The 25694-nt window shown below is 41.6% G+C and overlaps 1 protein-coding gene across 4 annotated transcripts in view; it reads right to left on the reverse strand.

Moving 5' to 3' along the window:
* The window catches only part of SPEG (striated muscle enriched protein kinase), a 239638-nt gene that overhangs the window by 127239 nt on the left and 86705 nt on the right, over positions 1–25694 (reverse strand). For 2 of the 4 annotated variants that reach the window (XM_073545451.1, XM_073545455.1), the window contains exons 2-3: positions 2974–3063; positions 141–453 (exon numbers count right to left, since the gene is read on the reverse strand). In XM_073545451.1, the coding sequence (XP_073401552.1) occupies positions 141–453; positions 2974–3063 (403 nt within the window). Of the gene's footprint in view, positions 1–140; positions 454–2973; positions 3064–4867; positions 4898–9585; positions 9629–13151; positions 13191–13456; positions 13577–25694 lie in introns of all 4 variants that reach the window. The other 2 variants (XM_073545452.1, XM_073545453.1) reach the window with 2 other exon arrangements.

Here is a 25694-nt window from a genome sequence, read left to right on the forward strand (position 1 = left end):
GAACGTAACAAAATGAAAAATGTATTATAAAAATATATATAAAGAAAAAAACGTAAAGAATTCAAAATGAAAAATTCAAAATAGAGGTTCAGCGGAGGATGGTATTTAGCAGGTGATGATGGGCAATTTGAGTTACTTACACCCGAATGGCACATGATCTGCCCCGGTAAAGGCTGAAGGCGCTGCTATACAGGTCACTGAACCCTGACAGGCTGACCTCTGACCCCCAGATACTGCCGGGGTGGTTGTTGCTGGATGCTGGGATGAGGGGCTCCACTCCCAGGTGTCGAGCTCCTCCCCCGTGACTGAATCCTTGCCTTGTATTCTTGGAATCCCTCTCTACTACCGTCTGTTGACTGCCGGACCAATCCGAGAACTCGTCCGTCTGTGAGAGTCCAGTCAGCGTGCTGGGAGTGGTGTGGAGGGAACTAGCCAGCAAAGTGTCCGAGTCTCCTAGAGAGGAAAGATTAAACATCTTGTTAAATCTTCTATTATACTCAAGAGCTGCGCTCACTATTCTGCTGGTGTAGTCACTGTGTACATACATTACTGTACTGATCCTGAGTTACATCCTGTATTATACTCCAGAGCTGCACTCACTATTCTGCTGGTGCAGTCACTGTGTGCATACATTACATTACTGATCCTGAGTTACATCCTGCATTATACTCCAGAGCTGCACTCACTATTCTGCTGGTGGAGTCACTGTGTACATATATTACATTACTGATCCTGAGTTACATCCTGTATTATACCCCAGAGCTGCACTCACTATTCTGCTGGTGAAGTCACTGTGTAGATACATTACATTACTGATCCTGAGTTACATCCTGTATTATACCCCAGAGCTGCACTCACTATTCTGCTGGTGCAATCACTGTGTACATACATTACTGAGCCTGAGGTACATCCTGTATTATACCCCAGAGCTGCACTCACTATTCTGCTGGTGCAGTCACTCTGTACATACATTACATTACTGATCGTGAGTTGCCTCCTGTATTATACCCCAGAGCTGCACTCACTATTCTGCTGGTGTTGTCACTGTGTACATACATTACATTACTGATCCTGAGTTACATCGTGTATTATACCCCAGAGCTGCACTCACTATTCTGCTTGTGTTGTCACTGTGTTCATACATTACATTACTGATCCTGAGTTACATCCTGTATTATACCCCAGAGCTGCACTCACTATTCTGCTGGTGCAGTCACTGTGTACATACATTACATTACTGATCCTGAGTTACATCCTGTATTATACTCCAGAGCTGCACTCACTATTCTGCCGGTGCAGTCACTGTGTACATACATTATATTACTGATCCTGAGTTACCTCCTGTATTATACCCCAGAGCTGCACTCACTATTCTGCTGGTGCAGTCACTGTGTACATACATTACTGATCCTGAGTTACATCCTGTATTATACTCCAGAGCTGCACTCACTATTCTGCTGGTGCAGTCACTGTGTACATACATTACATTACTGATCCTGAGTTACATCCTGTATTATACCCCAGAGCTGCACTCACTATTCTGCTGGTGCAGTCACTGTGTACATACATTATATTACTGATCCTGAGTTACCTCCTGTATTATACTCCAGAGCTGCACTCACTATTCTGCTGGTGCAGTCACTGTGTATGTACATTACATTACATAGATTTCATGCAGGACATCTCAGCTTCCATCCTCACACTGTTTCATAGATTCTCATGGTGTAAGATATGTGTTTTGCAGACGGGGCTGGTGTCCTCATCGCGCTTCTCTCAGGCGATGCTTGCTGGATCCTGTAATCGCATAGTGTGGTTGGGTAAAGGGTAGAAGCTCCTTAATAATATTTACTACGCTCCCACTGGGGATAAAGGATGATTATATATGTATTGACTGCAATGCGGTGCACAGATCGGGCTCCGCTCCACAGCTGCCAGGATATCTGTTTATTTTGTCCAGATCAAAGCTATTTCGTCAGAGCCTGAAATGTGTGATGCTGTATCTCAGCCTTCAATAGCAGCACAGCGGAGCTTGCACCCAGCGGCTGTAGGTAATATAGGGGTACTTATACTTACTTTTGACTGCTTTTTCTCTTTGGGTAGTTACTGTATATGCCACAAGTCATTCAACCCTTCAGCATTTGCAACTAGTCCCTGATGCTGCTTCTTTATAGAGAAAAGACTAAAAAAAGTGACAACTGCTTTTCCGCACCCGATATGTGGCACAGGGAATTGTCAGACCCCCTCCCCCACTAACAGGGCACAGGAATCAGAAGGGGTGACAATTAGCTTACAAAATGATTTCTCCCAGGATAAAGAGAATATACAACCTCAACTTGACACATATTTAATATTCCTCTAGTAGAAGAGGTGAATGATAACTCTCATCCTCTGCCGTTTAACTCTTTGTACGCTGCATCTAATACCGATGATTACAATGTGACTGTGAATAGGAACCTCCTTTGTCACAATTGTAAGGGTGGAAAGTGTAACAATTGCTGACCATTACCCTTAAGAGGACCCTACAGATAGTAGAAAATTAAAAATTCACCCTCGGACCTTATTTTATAATTAAATATTTATTTTTTATTAGTCGGGCTCTGCCTGCACAGACATATGGTGCTAAGATAACATTCTGCAAGACCCTGGCCACCACTAGGGGGAGCTTACGGCATCCTGTACACACACTGAACTGAGTAATAACACTGCATGCACAGAGCTCCCCCCAGTGGTGGCTCCAGCAAGAAATGTATTACATTACACTATGCAGTGGATTTGTAGTTCTACATTAGATGCATGGATTTATAAACATATATTAAGAAATCAGTGAAGTATTTAACACCCCCAAAAAATGGGAAAAAAAATGGAGACTCAGTTTTTGTAAGAGGTTAGTTTTAATAGCTGAATAATAAGTACTTCCCCTCTTGAATTCACCTCTGAATGCAGTTACATGGAGTCTGGCATGGTAAGTCTTACCTGATGGTGTTCCCAGAGGTGTGTTGTTTGGGGCTCGTATTGTGCGCTGTAGCTGGGGTCCTCCAGTGTCCTCTTCGCCCGGCTCAGAGTCTGCATGAAGAAGAGAAACACTAATAAATTGTGGATTAAGGACACTCTGTATAAATGATCCAGCTTGTTGCACTGCTACACGTATATCATGTAACCAAGCGTTAATATTAATTTGCTGGTCTAACGCATCCAAACTCAAATTTTACAGTATCACCCCTCTCCATCATACCTTCTACTGTCATCTGTTCTATATGAGGAATAACACAATTTCTGGACATTATATGGCTTATAGCTGCCATTTTCCACCAGTTTTCCACTCTGCAGGCTCTCTCATTTTCAGCAACGTCTAAGCTACTGTGTGGAGACTAGCTGCTATGATTTATCCCACACCCAGTACACACAGACATGAGGGATTTAGGCTCTTCTGTCTCTAGGTAGCACATATTCAGAAGCATCAGTGGAATGGAGGATATTATGTAGCAATACTGAACAGTGTAGATGTGAGTCCAGCTCTAGGATGAAGCAAATAATCACTTGAACTCAGCAGCAGCATTTAGAACATTGTATAGAGGTACTGAGCAGTGAAGCTGTGAATCCAGCTCTGAAGTGAGATAAAATACTTACTAGAAAGCAGCAACATGGAGGAGATTATACAGCAATACTGAGCAGTGTAGCTGTGAATACAGTGCTGGAATGAGATGTACATTCACTAGAAAGTGGTACCAAAGTCCATGTGTGTTTTTGTCTTTTACTCTGCTCCTTCTTTTAACTTCTTCCCCTCCCATCTACATCATTTTCAATGGGCAGCTGTGATCTCATTCCTCGATGAGTTGGCATTTCATTTTGTTTTAGCAATTTTTAAGTTCAAGATGCAGGTTGGAGGAGAATTGGATCATAAGTGAAGGGAGAAGGAGATTTCTCTAATATGATATATTATAAAGTTTCTTATATTCGCATTTATGGCTGATTTATGTAAAGTTTGTTTAAAGGAGAGTCATCATTCCAGATCTTTGCTTGCTGTCATCCAATGAACGCCTTCATTGTTCATTCCCACTAATTAAAATTCTTCACCATATTAACTCTATCATCTTATAAACAATGCAGACCTCAACATAAGACATTCAAAATGAGCAAATATTTTGGCTTCAAATATAATTCATGTCAGATTTGAGAAATTGTTTGAAACTGCAAATTCAAACACTTTGCAATTTGCTTCATGCAAATCTCCTAAAATGGCTGCCACCATTTTACAAAATTGCAGAAGACTGCATCATCCAAACACAGATTACATGACCTCGAGCACGGCTGGGCGGGTCTACCCATAATAAATTACAGCACATCACATGGTATACCACAGCCAATCAGGAAAGAAGGTCATAGCCTGTATAAAAGTCAAGGCAGGGAATGCAGCAGCCATAGTTTTGAGAATCTGGACAGTGAGAGGACGTCACAGCTCACAGCTTATCCATAAGGAGAAAAAGCCAAAAAATACTAAAGGAACTGTACAGATAGTGTGTGACAGCACAGTAGTGAAGAAGATTAGTGCGTGAGAAAAAGAGAAGAGCGTCATATACAGTTTTTAGCTCAATTAGAAGCTTTGGAGCATTTATTGCCATAAATCGAATTCCCTATTAGAAAATCTGTCAAATTTGAATTTCTAAAAATCTGCTCATCTCTATAAACCTTTGCTAAGATTATTAATCATATACACACTTCAAGTCCTGTAAGGATCGTATCTATTGGAACTAGATCGAAACACTGCTGCACGTCTCATTGTTAATGGATTTCATCATTTCTAACAAAAAAATTTCATACAAGATTATGGTTGGTTTTAATATGCAGAATTGTGAGTTACTTGTCTTACCATAGCTGTGTTTCCTGCAGGAGCGGAATACTTCGCTTCCGTAGGGGCAGCGAGAGAAAAAGATATATCACAAACTGTTAGTAACAGCCCAAGTAATTCAAGTATGCAAGTCCATGCAATTACATTCATGCAAGCCGCATTTCTATCTGTTAACACTAGAGGCCGCTGCAACACTAATCTATCGATGAGCTGCAGTTCCTAATGTTGACCTCTAGAGGTCATCAGAAAATAGTTCAGCTCTAGGGGGATATTTTTCTAAAAAAAAGTTAGTTATTTATGTGTCATTTTGGAGGGGATTTGTATCTTCCAGGAATTGTATCTTTAATGGCATCCATCTGTATTTAGTCTAATTTAACTTCAGACCCTTCTGGTCCCAATGTTTGTTTCTGCCTTTGCTCCTGGACTATGGTGGCATTTCCCAAATTCATATAGACCATGGAGAAAATATATGGGGTATGGCATGAGATCTATGGGATTGTGAAGGTGAATATTGTATACACAGTTATATTAAGAGTGATGACATCATTGGGCAGTTATGATGATGTCATCTCGCCTTAGTCTAGCTACCAAGTCTTATTTACCAGGGTGGCCTGGATTTTTTGGGTTAATTGGCTTCCTGTACCATTAGTGTAAAAATGGACCTGTTATTGGGGGCACACTGGAACTCTTTATAAAGTAAACATATAAATAAGCCAATGCCAAGGCAGAGATCAATGGAGAAAGCAGGCAGTGAGTGTTCAATTTCCCTGCAGTGCCTCCACAGGAGAAATGAGGTATTACATATTTTTCAATTAAATGTAAATGAGCTGTCTTGGTAATGCATAGCCTGGATGAATCCTCCAGACAGTACTAGTTGTTCTCCACTCCACTTCAAATATGCTTCCTCTCTATAAACCACCCCGGTAATTACACTCTAAGTGCAGAGGATCACGATGAGATATTCCTATGCCCCAAACACGTTACTTCTAAGTATGTAGCTGAGATAAGAGACTCATCATACCCAGTCAGGCATAGGTTATCATGAAGATTCAGGGCCTTATTTTAAATGAAAATGTTTAGAATTTTTTTTTAATGCTTTGGTAAAAATCAGGACAATGCCCAAAAGTAACAAAATCTGAATAAATACAATATATGTGGTCTAATAAATAATGAGGAAAAATGATCCAAATGAAAATAATCACCTTAACATTCACAAATATATATAAAAAAAAAAGATGCAAGGGTGGTTTTGAGCTCACTTAGATGTATAGGGATGGGGCATGCTCATAGAATTCCATGGTTGGCAGAGACTCATCATTAATGATGGGGGTGGCATCGGGCTCGGGTGGTGTAGCACTCAGACCACCACACATGTGACTCTGTATGGGGTGACACACTGAGCGCTCAGGCCAGGTTCACGTTTGGTCGTCTTAGACATATGAACCGGACATACATTATATCTCAAAAATGCCTGTGTGTGCCATGTGTCCACCTACGTCGGTCTGATTGTCGATTTATACATCCATCTATCCACATCTGCTTTTTTTATTCTCCACTAGTTTGTAACTGTGACTGACAGGAAGAAGTATACGTTTTAGAAGTATTGAAACGTTTCAATATGTCTCCCATTCAGTATAATGGAGAAAAGACCATAAGTGTTTTTTTTATACTCAAAGTGGTCAAATAATTTTTTTTGTACACCACAACAAAAAAAAGCTCCAACATGAAGGAAACCTGACCAAATGTAGACACTTTTTAATTTTCTTGCTCATTGTAGTCTATGGATACTGCTGAATACAGTTTTTTTGCAATCCAGTTTTATACGTCTGTATAAATGTGACGAGAATACACTGCTCAAAAAATAAAGGGAACACTTAAACAGAATAGAACTCCAAGTAGGTCAAAAGTCTGTGAAATCAAACTGTCCACTTAGGAAGCAACACTGATTGACAATCAATTTGACATGCTGCTGTGCAAATGGAATAGACAACAGATGGAAATTATTGGCAATTATCAAGACACCCTCAATAAAGGAGTGGTTCTGCAGGTGGGGACCACAGACCACATCTCAGGACCAATGCTTTCTGGTTTGAATGTTGGTTGTGCTTTCACACTCGTGGTAGCAAGAGACGGACTCTACAACCCACACAAGTGGCTGAGGTAGTGCAGCTCATCCAGGATGGCACATCAATGCGAGCTGTGGCAAGGTTTGCTGTCTGTCAGCGTAGTGTCCAGAGGCTGGAGGCGCTACCAGGAGACAGGCCAGTACACCAGGAGACGTGGAGGGGGCCATAGGAGGGCAACAACCCAGCAGCAGGACCGCTACCTCTTCCTTTGTGCAAGGAGGAACAGAAGGAGCACTGCCAGAGCTCTGCAAAATGACCTCCAGCAGGCCACAATTGTGCATGTGCCTGCACAAATGGTTAGAAACCGACTCCATGAGGATGGTCTGAGTGCCCGATGTCCACAGATGGGGGTTGTGCTCACAGCCCATCACCGTGCAGGACGCTTGACATTTGCCACAGAACACCAGGATTGGCAAATTAGCCACTCGCCCCTGTGCTCTTCACAGATGAAAGCAGGTTCACACTGAGCACATGTGACAGACGTGACAGAGTCTGGAGACGCCGTGGAGAGCGAGTTGCTGCCTGCAACATCATTCAGCATGACCGGTTTGGCAGTGGGTCAGTAATGGTGTGAGGAGGCATTTCTTTGGAGGGCCACACAGCCCTCCATGTGCTCACCAGAGGTAGCCTGACTGCCATTAGGTACCGAGATGAGATCCTCAGACCCCTTGTGAGACCATATGCTGGTGCGGTTGGCCCTGGGTTCCTCCTAATGCAGGACAATGCCAGACCTCATGTGGCTGGAGTGTGTCAGCAGTTCCTGCAAGATGAAGGCATTGAAGCTATGGACTGGCCCGCCCGTTCCCCAGACCTGAATCCGATTGAGCACATCATGTCTCGCTCCATCCACCAACGTCACGTTGCACCACAGACTGTCCAGGAGTTGGTGGATGCTTTAGTCCAGGTCTGGGAGGAGATCCCTCAGGAGACCATCTGCCGCCTCATTAGGAGCATGCCCAGGCATTGTAGGGAGGTCATACAGGCACGTGGAGGCCACACACAATACTGAGCATCTTTTCCTTGTCATGAGGCATTTCCACTGAAGATGGATCAGCCTGTAATTTGATTTTCCACTTTGATTTTGAGTATCATTCCAAATCCAGACCTCCATGGGATATTCATTTTGATTTACATTGATAATTGTTATGTTTTATTGTTCTGAACACATTCCACTATGCAATGAATAAAAATTTGCAACTGGAATATTTCATTCAGAGATATCTAGGATGTGGTATTTTAGTGTTCCCTTTATTTTTTTGAACAGTGTACAATGTCCTCATCATGTGGCTGCAGCTGTCCTAAAACTACAACTCCCAGAATGCCCTGACTGCCTACAGCTGGGTACTGAGAGGTTGGATAACATTACCCCACAAGAAGATGCCTCAACACTGAATTAATGGGTCTGAACTATGGCATCTGGTCAGGGGTTTAAATGATAGTGTCTGATCTAAGGTCTGAATTTTAGACTCTGTTTCAGGGCTTGAATTTAAGACCCCAGTCTTTTATGTGACTTTTAGTGTCTCAAATATGGGTCTAATTATTGGTCTGAATTATAAGGTCTGGAATCTTAATGTTGCCCCTCAAATTATGGATCTGGTTTGTTTTTCTAAAAGGAATCTGTCAGGAGGTTTTTGCTAGCCCATCTGAGAGCAGCATGGTGTAGGGTCAGAGTCCCTGATGATGTTTTCTCTGATGCAGATCTAGCAGTCCTCTGACTGCTGAGCTCTGAATAACCCCGCCCACATCACTGATTGTCAGCTTCCTGCCTATGGACAGTGTGCACAGGATGCTGCCAATCAGTGGTGGAGTGGGGTTAGACAACCTGGCTGCAGCGTTACTTGTCCTCTAGTGATAATTTCCTAAAACAGAGATTTTATCAAATCTACAGCAAGTGACACATCACAGGAATCAGGGCCTCTGTCTGTACATTATCCTGCTCTCAGGTTAGGTAGCAAAAACCTGGTGTCAGATTCCCTTTATTATCGGGCTCTGAATTTAGCAGTATGTTCTTATTTCTGAATTATGGGGCCTGTGCTGGAGACCTAATTATAGAGTATGCCCTGTTTTCTGAAATTTGAGGGTTTGAATTAAGGGAGTCAATCTGGGATCTAAATTATGGGCTTTAGTCAAGGGTCCAAATGATTAAGTCTGGCCTGAGGGTCTGAATTATAGCTTCTGGGATTTTAAAACTAGGGGCCTAATGAGGTCTAATCTGGGGGTCTGAATTATAGAGTATGATCTGGAGTCTTGGGGTCTGAATTTTGGGATCCGGTGTGAGGGTCTGATGTCTAGAATAATTTTGAGTTCCAATCTGAATTAAAGGGATTATCCAGGCTTAAAAAATGGCTAATAATAACTAATGTTATTGGCATCATCCCACTATACTTGATTGTAAGGTTCTTATGGGGCAGGGAGTTTTGATAATCCCCTCCCCATAATAAGCCACCCCCAACAAACGTCCCACCAGGAGCCCGACCCTCATAAACCACCACTGCCACCTATGCATAATAATATATACATATGTTTGTGAATGTTACATGAATGTCATTATCTGACATGTTACAACAGATGTTGGGGTGCACATCACGATGGGATGATGTTTAAGCAACGCACCATGAGTAAATCGTCCAAACACCCTCCGGGAGTGTCCTGATTTCTACAGGAGAAAGAGAAGCATCTGAATTAACGTCTATGACAGTAGATTGAATGCACCCGACAACCTGACAATGACCCCAGCCGGATTCTCGCTCGTAACCTACAGGTTGGTCACAGATTTACATTGCATCAGATGATAACGACTCCAGTAGGAATTTGCGGTCTGTTGTCATGGTAACGGCTACTGACCCTGTCACTATCAGTAAAGGTCTTTCCATCGCTGTACGATAATGTGGAAAAACAAGGAGAAATAATGACCCCCCCCCCCCCCGCTTTCTGGGGGGGGGGAGCAAAAATCTGCAAATGCTCCTGTAACTGGCGTTAAGAGATGGGATTTTATTGTGCTTGTCATTAGTGGATCTGAATGTTGCTGGGTTGATAGTCAAGAGGACATGATCTCTGAAGAGAATGACCTAAGAAGGCAATGGTGACATATTCAACCGACCTACTCCTAACCAGGACCCTGAAGTCTGAGAGGGCCCAACAGCCCCTCATATACACAAGAATTACCCACCATCTTTATACATAACACAGGGGTTGTCAGAAGAATGTTATTACAGATTTTGCATGGCTTTGGGGTCAGCTGCTTCCCTTTACAAACCATTGAGTTATGATAAAACTCTGGATCCCTGCAGCCTTATTATTATAGAGTCAATGGGACCTGTAGAAACCTTTAGGCTGTTAATTCCCTCTACTGGTGGCTGTATAAATATAAATGCTGTGAGCTCGTCCTAGTGGTGGCTGTATGAATCTGTATATAGTGAGTTCCTCTACTGGAGGATGTATATACAGTTGTGGCCAAAAGTATTGACACCCTTGCAATTCTGTCAGATAATACTCAGTTTCTTCCTGAAATTGCAATCACAAATTCTTTGGTATTATTATCTTCATTTAATTTGTCTTAAATGAAAAACACAAAAGAGAATGAAGCAAAAAGCAAAACATTGATCATTTCACACAAAACTCCAAAAATGGGCCAGACAAAAGTATTGGCACCCTTAGCCTAATACTTGGTTGCACAACCTTTAGCCAAAATAACTGCGACCAACCGCTTCCGGTAACCATCAATGAGTTTCTTACAATGCTCTGCTGGAATTTTAGACCATTCTTCTTTGGTAAACTGCTCCAGGTCCCTGATATTAGAAGGGTGCCTTCTCCAAACTGCCATTTTTAGATCTCTCCACAGGTGTTCTATGGGATTCAGGTCTGGACTCATTGCTGGCCACCTTAGACATCTCCAGTGCTTTCTCTCAAACCATTTTCTAGTGCTTTTTGAAGTGTGTTTTGGGTCATTGTCCTGCTGGAAGACCCATGACCTCTGAGGGAGACCCAGCTTTCTCACACTGGGCCCTACATTATGCTGCAAAATTTGTTGGTAGTCTTCAGACTTCATAATGCCATGCACACGGTCAAGCAGTCCAGTGCCAGAGGCAGCAAAGCAACCCCAAAACATCAGGGAACCTCCGCCATGTTTGACTGTAGGGACCGTGTTTTTTTTCTTTGAATGCCTCTTTTTTTCTCCTGTAAACTCTATGTTGATGCCTTTGCCCGAAAAGCTCTACTTTTGTCTCATATGACCAGAGAACATTCTTCCAAAACGTTTTAGGCTTTTTCAGGTAGGTTTTCCTGGGTCTCCTACCATACAGTCCCTTTTCATTCAGACGCCGACGGATAGTACGGATTGACACTGTTGTACCCTCGGACTGCAGGGCAGCTTGAACTTGTTTGGATGTTAGTCGAGTTTCTTTATCAAACATCCGCACAATCTTGCGTTGAAATCTCTTGTCAATTTTTCTTTTCTGTCCACATCTAGGGAGGTTAGCCACAGTGCCATGGGCTTTAAACTTCTTGATGACACTGTGCACGGTAGACACAGGAACATTCAGGTCTTTGGAGATGGACTTGTAGCCTTGAGATTGCTCATGCTTCCTCACAATTTGGTTTCTCAAGTCCTCAGACAGTTCTTTGGTCTTCTTTCTTTTCTCCGTGCTCAATGTGGTACACACAAGGACACAGGACAGAGGTTGAGTCAACTTTAATCCATGTCAACTGGCTGCAAGTGTGATTTAGTTATTGCCAACACCTGTTAGGTGCCACAGGTAAGTTACAGGTCCTGTTAATTACACAAATTAGAGAAGCATCACATGATTTTTCGAACAGTGCCAATACTTTTGTCCACCCTCTTTTTTATGTTTGGTGTGGAATTATACGCAATTTGGCTTTAGGACAATTCTTTTTGCATTTTTTCATTTAAGACAAATTAAATGAAGATAATAATAACAAAGAATTTGTGTTTGCAATAATTTTCAGGAAGAAACTGAGTATTATCTGTCAACATTGCAAGGGTGTCAATACTTTTGGCCACAACTGTAAATGCTGTGAGCTTCCTCTTGTGGTGGCTGTATAAATCTGTATGCAGTGAGCTCCTCCTAGTGATGGCTGTATAAATCTGTATGCAATGAGATCCCTCTAGTGGTTGCTGTATAAATCTGTATATAGTGAGCTCCTCCTAGTGGTGGCTGTATAAAACTGTATGTAGTGAGCTACTCCTAGTGGTGGCTGTATAAATCTGTATGTAGTGAGCTCCCTCTAGTGGTGGCTGTATAAATCTGTATGTAGTGAGCTCCCTCTAGTGGTGCCTGTATAAATGTGTATGCAGAGAGGTCCATCTAGTTGTCACTGCTATGAGTTCTTCCTAAGGTTGGCAGTAAAAATCTGTATGCAATGAGTGCCATCTAATAGTAACTATGTAAATCTGTATACAGCGAGCTCTCCCAAGCGGTGACTGTTTAAACCTGTATGCAGTGAGTTCACTCTAGCAGTGTATGTATAAATTTATACACACAGTGATTTCCCCTTAGCGATGACTGTTTAAATCTTTATATCCTGAGAAATGTCTGTATAAATCCTTATACAATGAGCTCTTTGGTGGTGGCTATATAAATCTGTATATAGTAAGCTCCCCCTAGTGGTGGCTGTATAAATCTGTATGCAGTGAGCTCCCCCTAGTGGTGGCTGTATAAATCTGTATGTACTGAGCTCCCCCTAGTGGTGGCTGTATAAATGTGTATGCAGTTAGCTCCCCCTAGTGGTGGCTGTATAAATCTGTATTTAGCGATCTCCTTCTAATGGTGACTGTATAAACCTATATGTAGTGAGCTCCCTCTAGTGGTGGCTGTATAAATCTGTATACAGTGAGCTCCCCCTAGTGGTGGCTGTATAAATCAATATGTAGTGAGCTCCCCAAGTGGTGGCTGTATAAATGTGTAAGCAGTAAGCTCCCCCTAGTGGTGTCTGTATAAATCTGTATGTAGTGAGCTCCCTCTTGTGGTGGCTCTATAAATGTGCATGCAGCAAGCTCCCCCTAGTGGTGTCTGTATAAATCTGTATGCAATGAGCTCCCCCTAGTGGTGACTGTACAAATCTGTATGCAGTGAGCGCCCCCTAGTGGTGGCTGTATAAATCTGTATGTAGTGAGTTCCCCCTAGTGGTGGCTGCTGGCAGCTAGAACTTTATCATTTCACCTTAGGCTTGTGTCCTGGGAAGCAGGGGAGTTCCGAACCCTGTAAAGACATATCAAATATCACCTGTTATTAGACATATATTCTACAGTCATCCTAATCAGCTACTTCTAGGAACACTGCCTGACAATTTATGGAATACTGCATGAAGATCTGCGTTATACCGTGCAGATAGGATGCTGTAATAAATTGTTACTTTTTCATTGGTTTGACTGCTAATTCTCCACCTGAATCTACACAGCAGGGAGTTAATTCTATGGAGCCATTAATGGATACCATTATCAGAATGATATAGGGAACAGACTGACCGACAGGTGAATGCAGGTTACTGTGATCTCCTCATAAATCAGCGAGGAGAAGAATGGACTGTGATGTAAAAGCTCTGTGACCCAGGTCTGTCTGATCCAAGCTGGCAGCCAGCCCGTATTCTGCAGTGAGCAAACAAATCAAATGATTACCTGGCTGTCTATTAGATCAACCTTCCTCTGAAACATTACAATGTAATTTACCATCATTCTGCCATCTCACTGCCATCACTAGTGAATGTCACTAAGATAAGCAGATATGCAAAAGTATTAACTTATATGGGGAGTATTCACAATCCACTAAGATACAGTCATCATAAAAAGCAATATTATAGTATATTCTAACAGTGAAGGCAGGTTTATTGTAGTTATATTCTTATACATAGGAGCAGTATTATAGTAGTTATAGTCTTGTACATAGGAGCAGTATTATTGTAGTTATATTCTTATACATAGGAGCAGTATTATAGTAGTTATATTCTTGTACATAGGGGACCGTATTATAGTAGTTATATTCTTGTACATAGGGGCAGTATTATAGTAGTTATATTCTTGTACATAGGAACAGTATTATAGTAGTTATATTCTTGTACATAGGAGGCAGTATTATAGTAGTTATATTCTTGTATATAGGGAGCAGTATTATAGTAGTTATATTCTTGTACATAGGGTCAGTATTATAGTAGGTATATTCTTGTACATAGGAGCAGTATTATAGTAGTTATATTCTTGTACATAGGGGCAGTATTATAGTAGCTATATTCTTGTACATAGGAGCAGTATTATAGTAGTTATATTCTTGTACATAGGGGCAGTATTATAGTAGTTATATTCTTGTACATAGGGGCAGTATTATAGTAGTTATATTCTTGTACATAGGGGCAGTTTTTGAGAGTTCATTTTTCCGTTCACCAGTGAGGTCTGATGAACTCCCTCTTCTGGCGAAGGAAGGTAGTGAGGCTGATCACCAAACAGCTGAGCAGGTAGATGATGACTGGGTCACAGGAACTGATGACTGGATATAAGGCAGCCGACGCCCTGCTGCCTTGCTGGTGATTTCCTGCTGGATTCTTGGAGACCAGTCTGATTTCTGCTTCTCAAAGATAAGTTTTGCTCTGCCTTTTGTACACTTTAGTTCTGGTTTTGTCTGCCTTGTTTTTTGGAGTTCAGCCATCCCCGGCCGGGGGTGAGCTGAATTCCACTTTTGTCTCTGATCTGTTGATCTCTGGCTCTGTCTTCAGAATATACCTGAGTGCTGATATAGTCTTTTTGAAGCCTAGCGACTTCAGGACCTGTTTTTCCTATCAGTCTGTTGGTTCATTTTTGGATAGGGTTTTTGCGGATTGCAGACAGCAGCTTTTCTATCCTGTCCTATTTAGTTAGCTTGGGCCCCATCATTTGCTCAACCTATCTTTCTATCTGTGTTAGTGTTTTTCATCTTGCTTCACAGTCATTATATGTTGGGGGCTGCCTATTGCTTTGGGGTCTGCTCTGGGGCAGTTTAGATTTCCCTTTTCTGTCTTTAGGCTAATTTAGTTCTCCGGCTGTGATCATGGGGTCTAGGGCACCGTAGGAACCCCCTCACGGCTACTGTTAGTTGTTGTGGATAGGTTCAGGGGTCTGCAATCCGATAGCTTCCAACTTCTCTGGTTTTCTGGACTTAGCTATTATTTTTGTTTTTTCCTCCTTCGGTGACTCATCTATAACAGGCAGTATTATAGTAGTTATGTTCTTGTACATAAGGGCAGTATTATAGTAGTTATATTCTTGTACATAAGGGCAGTATTATAGTAGTTATATTCTTGTACATAGGGGCAGTATTATAGTAGTTATATTCTTGTACATAAGGGCAGTATTATAGTAGTTATATTCTTGTACATAGGAGCAGTATTATAGTAGTTATATTCTTGTACATAGGGGCAGTATTATAGTAGTTATATTCTTGTATATAGGGGCAGTATTATAGTAGTTATATTCTTGTAGTGCCACATAGTTTTTAATTATTGGAATGTATTTCAACTCTCCATGTGTAGTCTTCCAGATAAGAGTGTAATAACATACAGCTGCTAATGCAAACGAGCAGTTCTGTAGTGTAAATTCCATGTGAGTTAAGAGACAATTACCCATCTGTCCCTCTTTGACAGGAGGTGGATTTTAGACAACCTGTGACCACAGTAAACCTTGCAGATCAGCTGGAGTTACTGATCATAGCTGTGTCCTATTGAAGCTAAAAAAAAAAAAACCCAAGCAGGCCACACAGGAAAAAATGCCAGGTAAACGCTCTTACGTAGATATTGATATATGTGTGCTGTATGTACACCATCCTATACCTCTCTATTTTTGGGGTCAAGATATTTTCCCATTTAAACCCCGACTTTGGCAAAGCAGATGTACAAATAAATGAGTGAGCATAATCCAGGCCTGACACATGTCCCTCACTGTCGCACATTTGTAGATCACATCCCCCCGGTGTAGTTATGAACCTGGCAGGTCTACTAAAGTCTTCTGACATATTAGAGCACTGAATATTTTATGAGAAGCCCGCAGTGCAGCTGTTCACAGCACTACACAACACCGCCACCAATAAATGGGAAATTCTCTGCATTTTCACAGCAAAATATATTATACAAATTACCAGAGTTGCGATTGTATAAATAAAACATGGCGGAAGATGCGGCGTAGCGAGCACAAGAATAGGCACCGCTCTGGTGTCTGCCCGTGTAACAGTCCACACCGGGGTACCTCTGCCCAGTGAAGGAGCCAGACTGGGCACCATTAAAGGGGAACTCAACACCCCAACAAGCATTGCTGCATCTGTGAATGTAATCTATGGGCATCTGATGAATATGTCACTAGGTAATTCCTATTATACTGCTCAACCACATGGATAATTTACATAATTGCTTAGATAACAATTCCCTTATTTGTATTAATAAAAATGGTTCCCATAACCATAATATTAGTGCTTTCACCTTTTACGTTATTCCCTAGAATATTTGTCGGAGTGAGTATAATATTTTACAATAATATTCACACCTTCCCTGGTACATTTCCATGCATGACCCTCACAATCTGTGGATTCATACATATTGAGGTGGGAAGAAAACCACAGAGCGCTGAGCACAGGAACAGAGCAGATTGTGACTGCACAGTTGGGATGCAGAAATAACACATCCTACCTGATTGCATGGTGGGAGCTCATTAGAATAAACAGCAAACAGTCCAATGGCCAACAGCTGATACTATCAGCCCCAAAGAAGGTTCATCATTCACAACAAGACAAACTCTAGACAAATAGTCTTTTAGACTAAAATGTTCAGTCTGCCATTAGATCCTTGTCAATGATTAAGACGCACATTTTTGCATTGAAACGCGTTTGTTTTTAATTTCTGGACTATGACTTAATTGTTTTTATGCTATTTGAAGTTATGGAATAAAAGAAAATGGATTTTATGGATTTACAGCACTGGACTTATTTTCTCAGTATTATAGTAGTTATATTCTTGTACATAGGGGGCAGTATTATAGTAGTTATATTCTTGTACATAGGGGCAGTATTATAGTAGTTATATTCTTGTACATAGGGGCAGTATTATAGTAGTTATATTCTTGTACATAGAGGCAGTATTATAGTAGTTATATTCTTGTACATAGATGGCAGTATTATAGTAGTTATATTCTTGTACATGGGGGCAGTATTATAGTAGTTATATTCTTGTACATAGAATCATAGAATCGTAGAGTTGGAAGGGACCTCCTGGGCCATCTGGTCCAACCCCCTGCTCAAAGCAGGATTCGCTAAATCATCCCAGTCAGATGTCTGTCCAGCCTCTGTTTGAAGACTTCCATTGAAGGAGAACTCACCACTTCTCGTGGCAGCTTGTTCCACTCATTGATCACTCTGTCAAAAAGTTTTTTCTAATATCTAATCTGTGTCTCCTCCCATTCAGTTTCATCCCATTGCTTCTAGTCTTTCCTTGTGCAAATGAGAATAAAGTTGTTCCTTCTACAATGTGACAGCCCTTTAGATATTTGTAGACAGCTATTAAGTCTCCTCTCAGTCTTCGCTTTTGCAAACTAAACAATCCCAAATCCTGCAACCTTTCCTCATAAGACAGGGTTTGCAGATCGGTCACCATTCTGGTTGCTCTTTTCTGAACTTGCTCCAGTTTGTTGATGTCTTTTTTAAAATGTGGTGCCCAAAACTGGACACAATATTCCAGATGAGGTCTGACCAAAGAGGAGTAGAGGCAAATAATGACTTCACGTGATCTAGTCTGTATGCTTCTGTTAATACATCTTAGAATTGCATTTGCCTTTTTTGCTGCTGCATCACACTGTTGACTCATATTCAGTCTGTGATCTATTAGTATACCCAAGTCTTTTTCACATGTCCTGTTGCTTAGGCCTATTCCTCCCATTCTGTATATGCTTTTTTCATTTTTATTGCCCAGATGTAGTACTTTGCATTTTTCCCTGTTAAAAACCATTCTGTTAGTTGCTGCCCACTTCTCCAGTTTATTTATATCTTGTTGAATCCTCTCTCTCTCTCTTCTCTAGTATTAGCTATCCCTCCTAGCTTTGTGTCATCAGCAAATTTAATCAGTTTACCCTCAATTCCTTCATCTAAATCATTGATAAAGATGTTGAACAACACAGGGCCCAGGACAGAGCCCTGTGGTTCCCCACTTGAGACATTCTTCCAACTGGATGTGCAGCCATTTACGACCACTCTTTGGGTCCGATCACTAAGCCAGTTATGAATCCACCTAACAGTTGCCTTGTCCATTCCATACTTAGTCATTTTTTCAATAAGGATTGTATGAGATACAGGAGCAGTATTATAGTAGTGATAGTCTTGTACATAGGGGGACAGTATTATAGTAGTTATATTCTTGTACATAGGTGGCAGTATTATAGTAGTTATAATCTTGTACATAGGTGGCAGTATTATAGTAGTTATATCCTTGTACATAGGAGCAGTATTATAGCAGTTATATTCTTGTACATAGGTGGCAGTATTATAGTAGTTATATTCTTGTACATAGGAGCAGTATTATAGCAGTTATATTCTTGTACATAGGTGGCAGTATTATAGTAGTTATATTCTTGTACATAGGGGCAGTATTATAGTAGTTATATTCCTGTACATAGGGGCAGTATTATAGTAGTTATATTCCTGTACATAGGGGCAGTATTATAGTAGTTATATTCTTGTACATAGGGGCAGTATTATAGTAGTTATATTCTTGTACATAGGGGCAGTATTATAGTAGTTATATTCTTGTACATAGGAGGCAGTATTATAGTAGTTATATTCTTGTACATAGGAGCAGTATTATAGTAGTTATATTATTGTACATAGGGGCAGTATTATAGTAGTTATAATCTTGTACATAGGGGGCAGTATTATAGTAGTTATATTCTTGTACAAAGGAGCAGTATTACAGTAGATATAGTCTTGAACACAGTGGCACTATTATAGTAGTATTATTATTGTATATAAAGTCAGTGTTATAGTTGTATAGATCTGTTAATTGCCTTAAGGACAGTTTTATACTTGTCATTATTAGTGGTTGGAATAATTGTTCCCTTTTGTGCTTTTAATTGGACAGTTTGGAAATACAGCCTCAGAACTGCTAAGGATAGAGGAGTAATTTTTGCTGCTTTTTATTTGGACGTGGGAGCCTGGTACGCACATAGATGTATCTTTAAATCTTTGCATTTCTTATCTTAAGATACGGAGGAAGATGTGAAGTAGAGACGAGGAAGTGGGCAGAGTACCCCGGGGACTGCTGTTGCTGAGTCACACTGTCTATGGGCTTTGAATTTGAACATATCTCATGGGATCTTGCCTATGACGCTGGGATGTGACGTACTGTCTGTGACATCTATTCTCCTCTCCTTCACCTCCAGATATTGGGACGTAAGACAGAGCTGCATCTGCATAAACTGTAGGATGCGTCTACCCAGCAGAACCGAGAAATGAGCTTCCAATGTTACTACAGAATTACATTTCTGTCCAGAATAAACAGCATAGATTTTCAATAGCCATTCAATTAGTCATTAATGAACCGTCCAAGTATGTTCGTCTCCATTGGAATTAAAACAATTAGTTGTATACATTTGCTATCGTAAATGTGCCGTGTAGAATGGAAAGATATAATTATGTATAATGTGCTGTATTAAATAAAACTGCTCCTTCCAAGTGGCTTTTCACTATAGACTTCTGGCCCTGCTGTCACTGCTGCAAGGACCTGGGAGGGGAATTGATGGGGTTAGGCCCAAAATTTTACATTTGGACATTGTGCTGGTGATCAACTCGGATGAAGCAACTGTGACACCCCCCCCAAGATAACGGCACGTATCTACTGCAGAAGCACCTACTGGAGAAATGGGGTATTACAAAACCCCGATATAAATAGATATTCAATCATGTAATTGATGTTTTGGGCTATGTCCTCCAAATGGGAGGCTCTCTTTGGCTTGCACATTGTCTCACAGAGGGGTGTCCTAAGCAAAGGAACATGCAAACGACCAACTAAAATAAGGGGAGTTACAAGGTAAACCTACAGGCATTTTTTACATTTAGGAAAAAGAAAAAAGGTCCAGCTTTGCAAATTCAAGTCCAATTTATTGTTAAAAACAAGTCCAAAACAGAGCAAAAAATGGTGTGTTCACATGAGTAACAAGTAGTAGATTACGCGTTTCGAACAATAGCTTGTTCTTTCTCAAAAAACAACTTTTTGAGAAAGAACAAGCTATTGTTCGAAACGCGTAATCTACTACTTGTTACTCATGTGAACACACCATTTTTTGCTCTGTTTTGGACTTGTTTTTAACAATAAATTGGACTTGAATTTGCAAAGCTGGACCTTTTTTCTTTTTCCTTGGTTACTGCGTGAAGACTGCACGTGGTCCGGGCTATCCACTACACATGCCTTCAGGTGAGCTGGCTTTTTTTCTCTTTTTGGATTTTTTACATTTAGTCAGGGCCGGACTGGCCATCTGGCAACTCTGGCAAATGCCAGAAGGGCCTCTCTGGTCATAGACCACCTTGTCTGCTACGTTGTTAACAGAATCAGTGTTCTCAAGACTCCCATACTGTTAAGAGTTGTGACGGAGGTATTATTACAAATATTGGTCTTGGAGTAAATCTTGCTTTCCTCCGTGCAGTGTAATATATCCCATCTGGTGCTGGGGGACGGGGACAGCTGGGCCTGTGTGATTTCAAGTGCGAGGGCTGAATTTCAGCCCCAGTCCGTACCTGCATTTAGTCTTGTTTTTATCATGCAGTCCCCTTGGGTGTCTTTATTAGACCTCTACAACCTATGACCCACTATCTGTGCTTCAACTACAACTCCTATCATGTACTGAAAGCTGCAAGCGGTTTGGGCATGCTGGATGTGACAGATTCGCAACGGTTTCAGTAGACTGTATCTTGTCATGTATCTGATCCATGCAGACCCCTCATATACCGCCCTGTTACAGTGACAGGACTAGGCCGCTGTAGGTCATATAATGTGTCAATCACTTCCTCACATAGCGGGGAATACAGCGCAGTCTATCTTCCCTTACATTCACCATCCCGCTGGGTACGAATGTCAGCCTTGCACATATAGCACCTGGCAGCAGTTTTCCACCGGCGCACTGAAGTAGGTTAATTAGTTAATTAAAAGATAACTAGAGCAGCACAGACGAGTTTGCTTCTTATTTGCAGAAGTTTCCCGGAGGTTCAGTCGATTTAACTCTTCGTTTTAAAGTTGTTGGAGGGTGCAGTGCCGCCGTATTCAGACTCCCCGAGGTTATAATGTCAAGATCATCACATTATCACAGGCATAGATTTATAGGGTGCAAGGGTAGTAGTTTCACGGGGCCCTGTAACTTAGAGGATTGTTCCCAAAATATCCACTGAATAGGGAATAACTTATTGAAGCTTGGAACCTCCTGCAATCCTAATAACAGGGTCTGGACCTGGAAACCAGGCTCGGACTGGCCGACAGGAGAACAGGAGAATCCTCCGGTAGGCCCCTGTGAAAGAATGCTAATGAGTATTGCTATTATACTTGATTCACAGTTTGCAGAAAAAGGTGTAATCTAATCATCGTTTAACAAGCCAGCCAAGTTAATATTACATAGAAGCAAAAGTAAATATGTGCACTAGGGTCAAGTTATTTTTGAATGTAACTGAACATAGGCCCCAAGAATCAGTTTTACTTGTGGGTTTTGTCATCCTGGTTCGACACTGGGCCCATTCATTTGCTGGACTGTTGGAGAAAGACAAATACAGCGCTCCACTATTTCCGGCAGTCCCATACAGTGTCGATCTGAGCGCCCACAAGTAACAATGACTCAGGGGGCCCAGTGTTCAGCTACATGCAAATATTACAATTTCCTTGTTCAAAAACGTACCTCTGCTTCTGTATATTAATAAATTAGGTATTTTGTTGGCTCGATGATGAGATGCTGCTTTTGTGTGTACATACTAAATCCAATGTAGTGGGACAACAACTGCTCATGTTGTGGAGTATGCAGCTTAATCCTGCATGAGGGGCCCACCGGGGAATTCTCCTGCTCCCCTGTCGGCTAGTCCGAGCCTGGTCCCATAGACAACACATGGAGCAAAGGTTGGTGCTCTGCAAAGGTTTTTGCATTGGAAACCGTATTCAATTCCAGAACCGTTAAGGTTTGCATTGCCCAAAGTTTCTAAACTACCATAAACTCTACACTTGGATTCCATTCACTACCCAGTGCAATCTGCAGTGTTAATTATCTCAGAGCAACATATCCTAGCGGAAAACTTCTTCCTTTTGTTAGGTTTGGTTGGGCTTTTCATTCCAATCCGATTATAATGAATCCGTTATACAGAGGATAAAAAAAAAAAGCAACCATGAAGCTAGTGGGTATACAAATTGAATATGAAGTCGCGTTCATTCAAATGTTTCATGCGGATTTTGCAGACGATTTGTCACAGATTTCCATATCTGCATTGCAAAAAGTGAAACCCCCGGCACAGATCCACAGTAAATCCATAACATATAGGACAAGCAGCGGCATACCCTAAAATTAGATTTATTTTTTTTTAACCCTGTGTGAATCATTCCCATCCACTAATCCTACTGCAATTTTGGTGCAGATTTTCAGTACAAATGCAGCACAGGAATGAAGCCCTGGGGCCTAAAAAAATGCAGATGATATATATGTAAAAAAGGAAGCAATAATAATAATAATAGCAAATAATGATAAATAATCGAACTTAAATAAAACAAATGAAAAAAACAAAAAAATGAATACATTGTATATTGCTACATCTCAAACTAATGTGTATAGTCAGAGTGCAGAAATGGAGAATGGATCAATATGATCAGGCAGTAACCACCTCTGCGATTGTGCAGGCCACATGTAGGTGCGTCCCCTGACATGCAGGGCACATACATTGGCTGCTCTACACTTGTGTCATTAATATATGTATAACATGTATCCCAAAGTACAGGGGAGTTTCTCACAATCTTCCCCTCCCCCACCCTCCTCCAGTAATGGCAAGCACCATTCCATTAACTGTTAACCTGCTTGCTCAGTGGTTTGCACAAAATTGCTTTGCATGGTAACAGCTGATGGTCTGCAGAGTTCTTCCCTGACTTGTGCAATGATCTGCTGACTCTCTCATTTCACATCCCTCTACTTGGGTGATTTTTATTATCACGTATATGCTGCTAAGAAAATATATATATATCATCTGTGACCAGTTAAGCTTTCCTTGAATTCAATTATGGCCTATGGGGGACCTGCAATCCTGCTCCAATTTGGAACAGTGGGCTACTTTCTGCTAGGAGGAACATGCTCGTGGGTCATAACCCATGATTATCTGTGAAAGAAAAAGTCCTTGGCGTGTGATGGTAACATACTGAACCAGCTACGGACACCGGTCAGATTCCAGAACTACCAGAAATGTGAACATACAGTACTACCATACTGCATCGTACAGACAGACACAGCTCTTGCAGTGTTGCCAAGGCTTCTTGCCCATACAGATGCTGAATATGGTGTTTCCAGTTGCAAAATTTTGCTTAAAAAGAAACGCAGCCATTCCCGTCAGATACTGCATGCGATCTGGTTCTGTAATGGGCACCTTACAATGGGCATGTGAATATATGCCCATTTCTAGTTCAGTGAAAAAGTTGTATGAGGCCGTATGCACAGATCTATATAACGCAGGGTGAAGAAGTCGCATTTTTGACCTAAAAGACACAGACTGTAACCATCAAGTCACAAAAAAATCCAAATGCTTCCAACTTTTTGCATCTTGTTTATTGCGGTTGCAGTTTGCAATGCGCACCCATTCACCTGCACTACCATGCCACGTAGCAGTGATCTCTGGAAGCATGACCTTTGTCGGGGTTGTAGCCCTAACCTTAATTTCTTTGCAGCTTCAGAGATCAGAGACTCTCCCCCATAATGGAGGAATGCTCTGCTGCATGATCCGTTATGAAGGTGTAATGCCATATGAGCTTTTCTTCTAGGAACAAAGACTATGGTGCTGCATGGTGGCACAACATGGCTGCTTATTGGGCTCCCTAGTGGTCCTAAATAAGGATTCTTAGGGATTTTGTTCGCAGCTGTACAGGATTGGTGTGTGCAGACAAGCCTTTCACATGCGCCCTAAATTTATCAACAGATTTTATGCCCGCTCTTCTCTCATGATACCTGGTTGAATATATTTTTGCCCTTCCAGTTGCTCCTTTTATGCTTATTTTGTTAAAGGGATTTTCCACTTTCAAAAAAGGAGGTCCCCAAACGATTAGATGGTTGTTAAAAAAACAAAAACCAATATCAATGTCATACTGAGGTGCCAAGTGCCCATCAGTAACCAACTCCGGCGCCCACTTTTCAGCTACATGCAAATGTGACATTATCCTCAATTACAAATGTATATATTGTGAAATGAGTAAGATGCCGCCATTGTCTGTACATAGTGAAACAAGTATATAGTGTCAAGTACTACTCATATAAGAGGGTGGTGGCCCACTCCTGCACAGGGGCCCACCGGAGGATTCTCCTGTGGGTCAGTCCAAGCCTGGAGACAATACTCATCCTCCCCCAGTCCAATGCAGTCTCCCCAACGCATCATGACTGTAGCACAAATCACCGCTGCAACCAATCACTGACCTTGGCAGTTCTGCTGATGCAGATAGCACGAGCCCTTGAGCTCAGTGATTGGCTGCAGCAGTGAGTGATGTGAGCTGTAATTGTGATGTCATCCATGCAGCCAAAACTCAGACGCGGGAGCAGCGGCAGAGAGCAATCCTAGAAGTCAATATTGACCCCTTAAAGATCCTTGCCACATGAAACACAAGATGTAAAGTCAAATTGGACTTTTCTGGGGTTCTTGCACCTCGTCGGGGCAACGTAGTGACTATTTGGCCTTTTTCTTCTCAGACACAATACTCATCCCTTTCTAGGTAACATTTCTCATTATGTTAGATACCTATTCTTGGCTGACGCACAGCTCATCATCTCCAAGTATTATTTTTGCAAACTCCTTGGTAACCGTTCCCCGCTGAGTCAGCTCCTCCAAATATATGAAGCTCGCTCCCCATTTCTGCAGTGATCCTCCCCACCGGATTTGTTCATCCACTAGATCTCCACCGTCAGCGGAGCCATCACTCAACCGCTTCATGATCGGCTGTTTTATAAAATCTTAGATTACTGTCTATAACCGAGGCAGCGTTCACGCCAGTCTCTACGTCTCGTCTATAAGCTTCCAGATAATTGCTTTCTCGGCTGAGTCAGTCCTCGTTCCTCTCCAGATAGGCATATAAACTCCTGGACAGCTGACATCAACTAGACTGACATGTGTCTTACCGCAGAGATTAGTAACATCTAGTTATATAACAGCTGAGATATCTCTTAGCTTTGCCTGCGGCTGATGGAGATGCTCTGAGGCTGGCCATAGTCATGGTTCATGGGATGTCCTCCATCTTTCGACTTCCCACCAAACATGAATACTAGTGAGGCCAAAGTGTGTATGACCGAATCTCTTAAAAGGGTTTGACTAGAAAGAGAAAAACCTGGCAACTTCTTCCTAGTAGAGCGCCACACCTGTCCACAGGAAGTGTTGGTTATTGGCGTTCAGTAGGAATCAGTTTCATGGAGCCTAGCTCTTTTACCAATGACAACTCATAGACTGGAGTGCTTCTGGAAGAAATCAGCCATACTGTAAAACCCTTTTAAAGTAACCATA

The sequence above is a fragment of the Dendrobates tinctorius genome, unplaced genomic scaffold, assembly GCF_039654945.1.
Source record: "Dendrobates tinctorius isolate UK_male_01 unplaced genomic scaffold, ASM3965494v1 ptg000143l, whole genome shotgun sequence".
In the NCBI taxonomy this organism is placed as follows: Eukaryota; Metazoa; Chordata; class Amphibia; order Anura; family Dendrobatidae; genus Dendrobates; species Dendrobates tinctorius.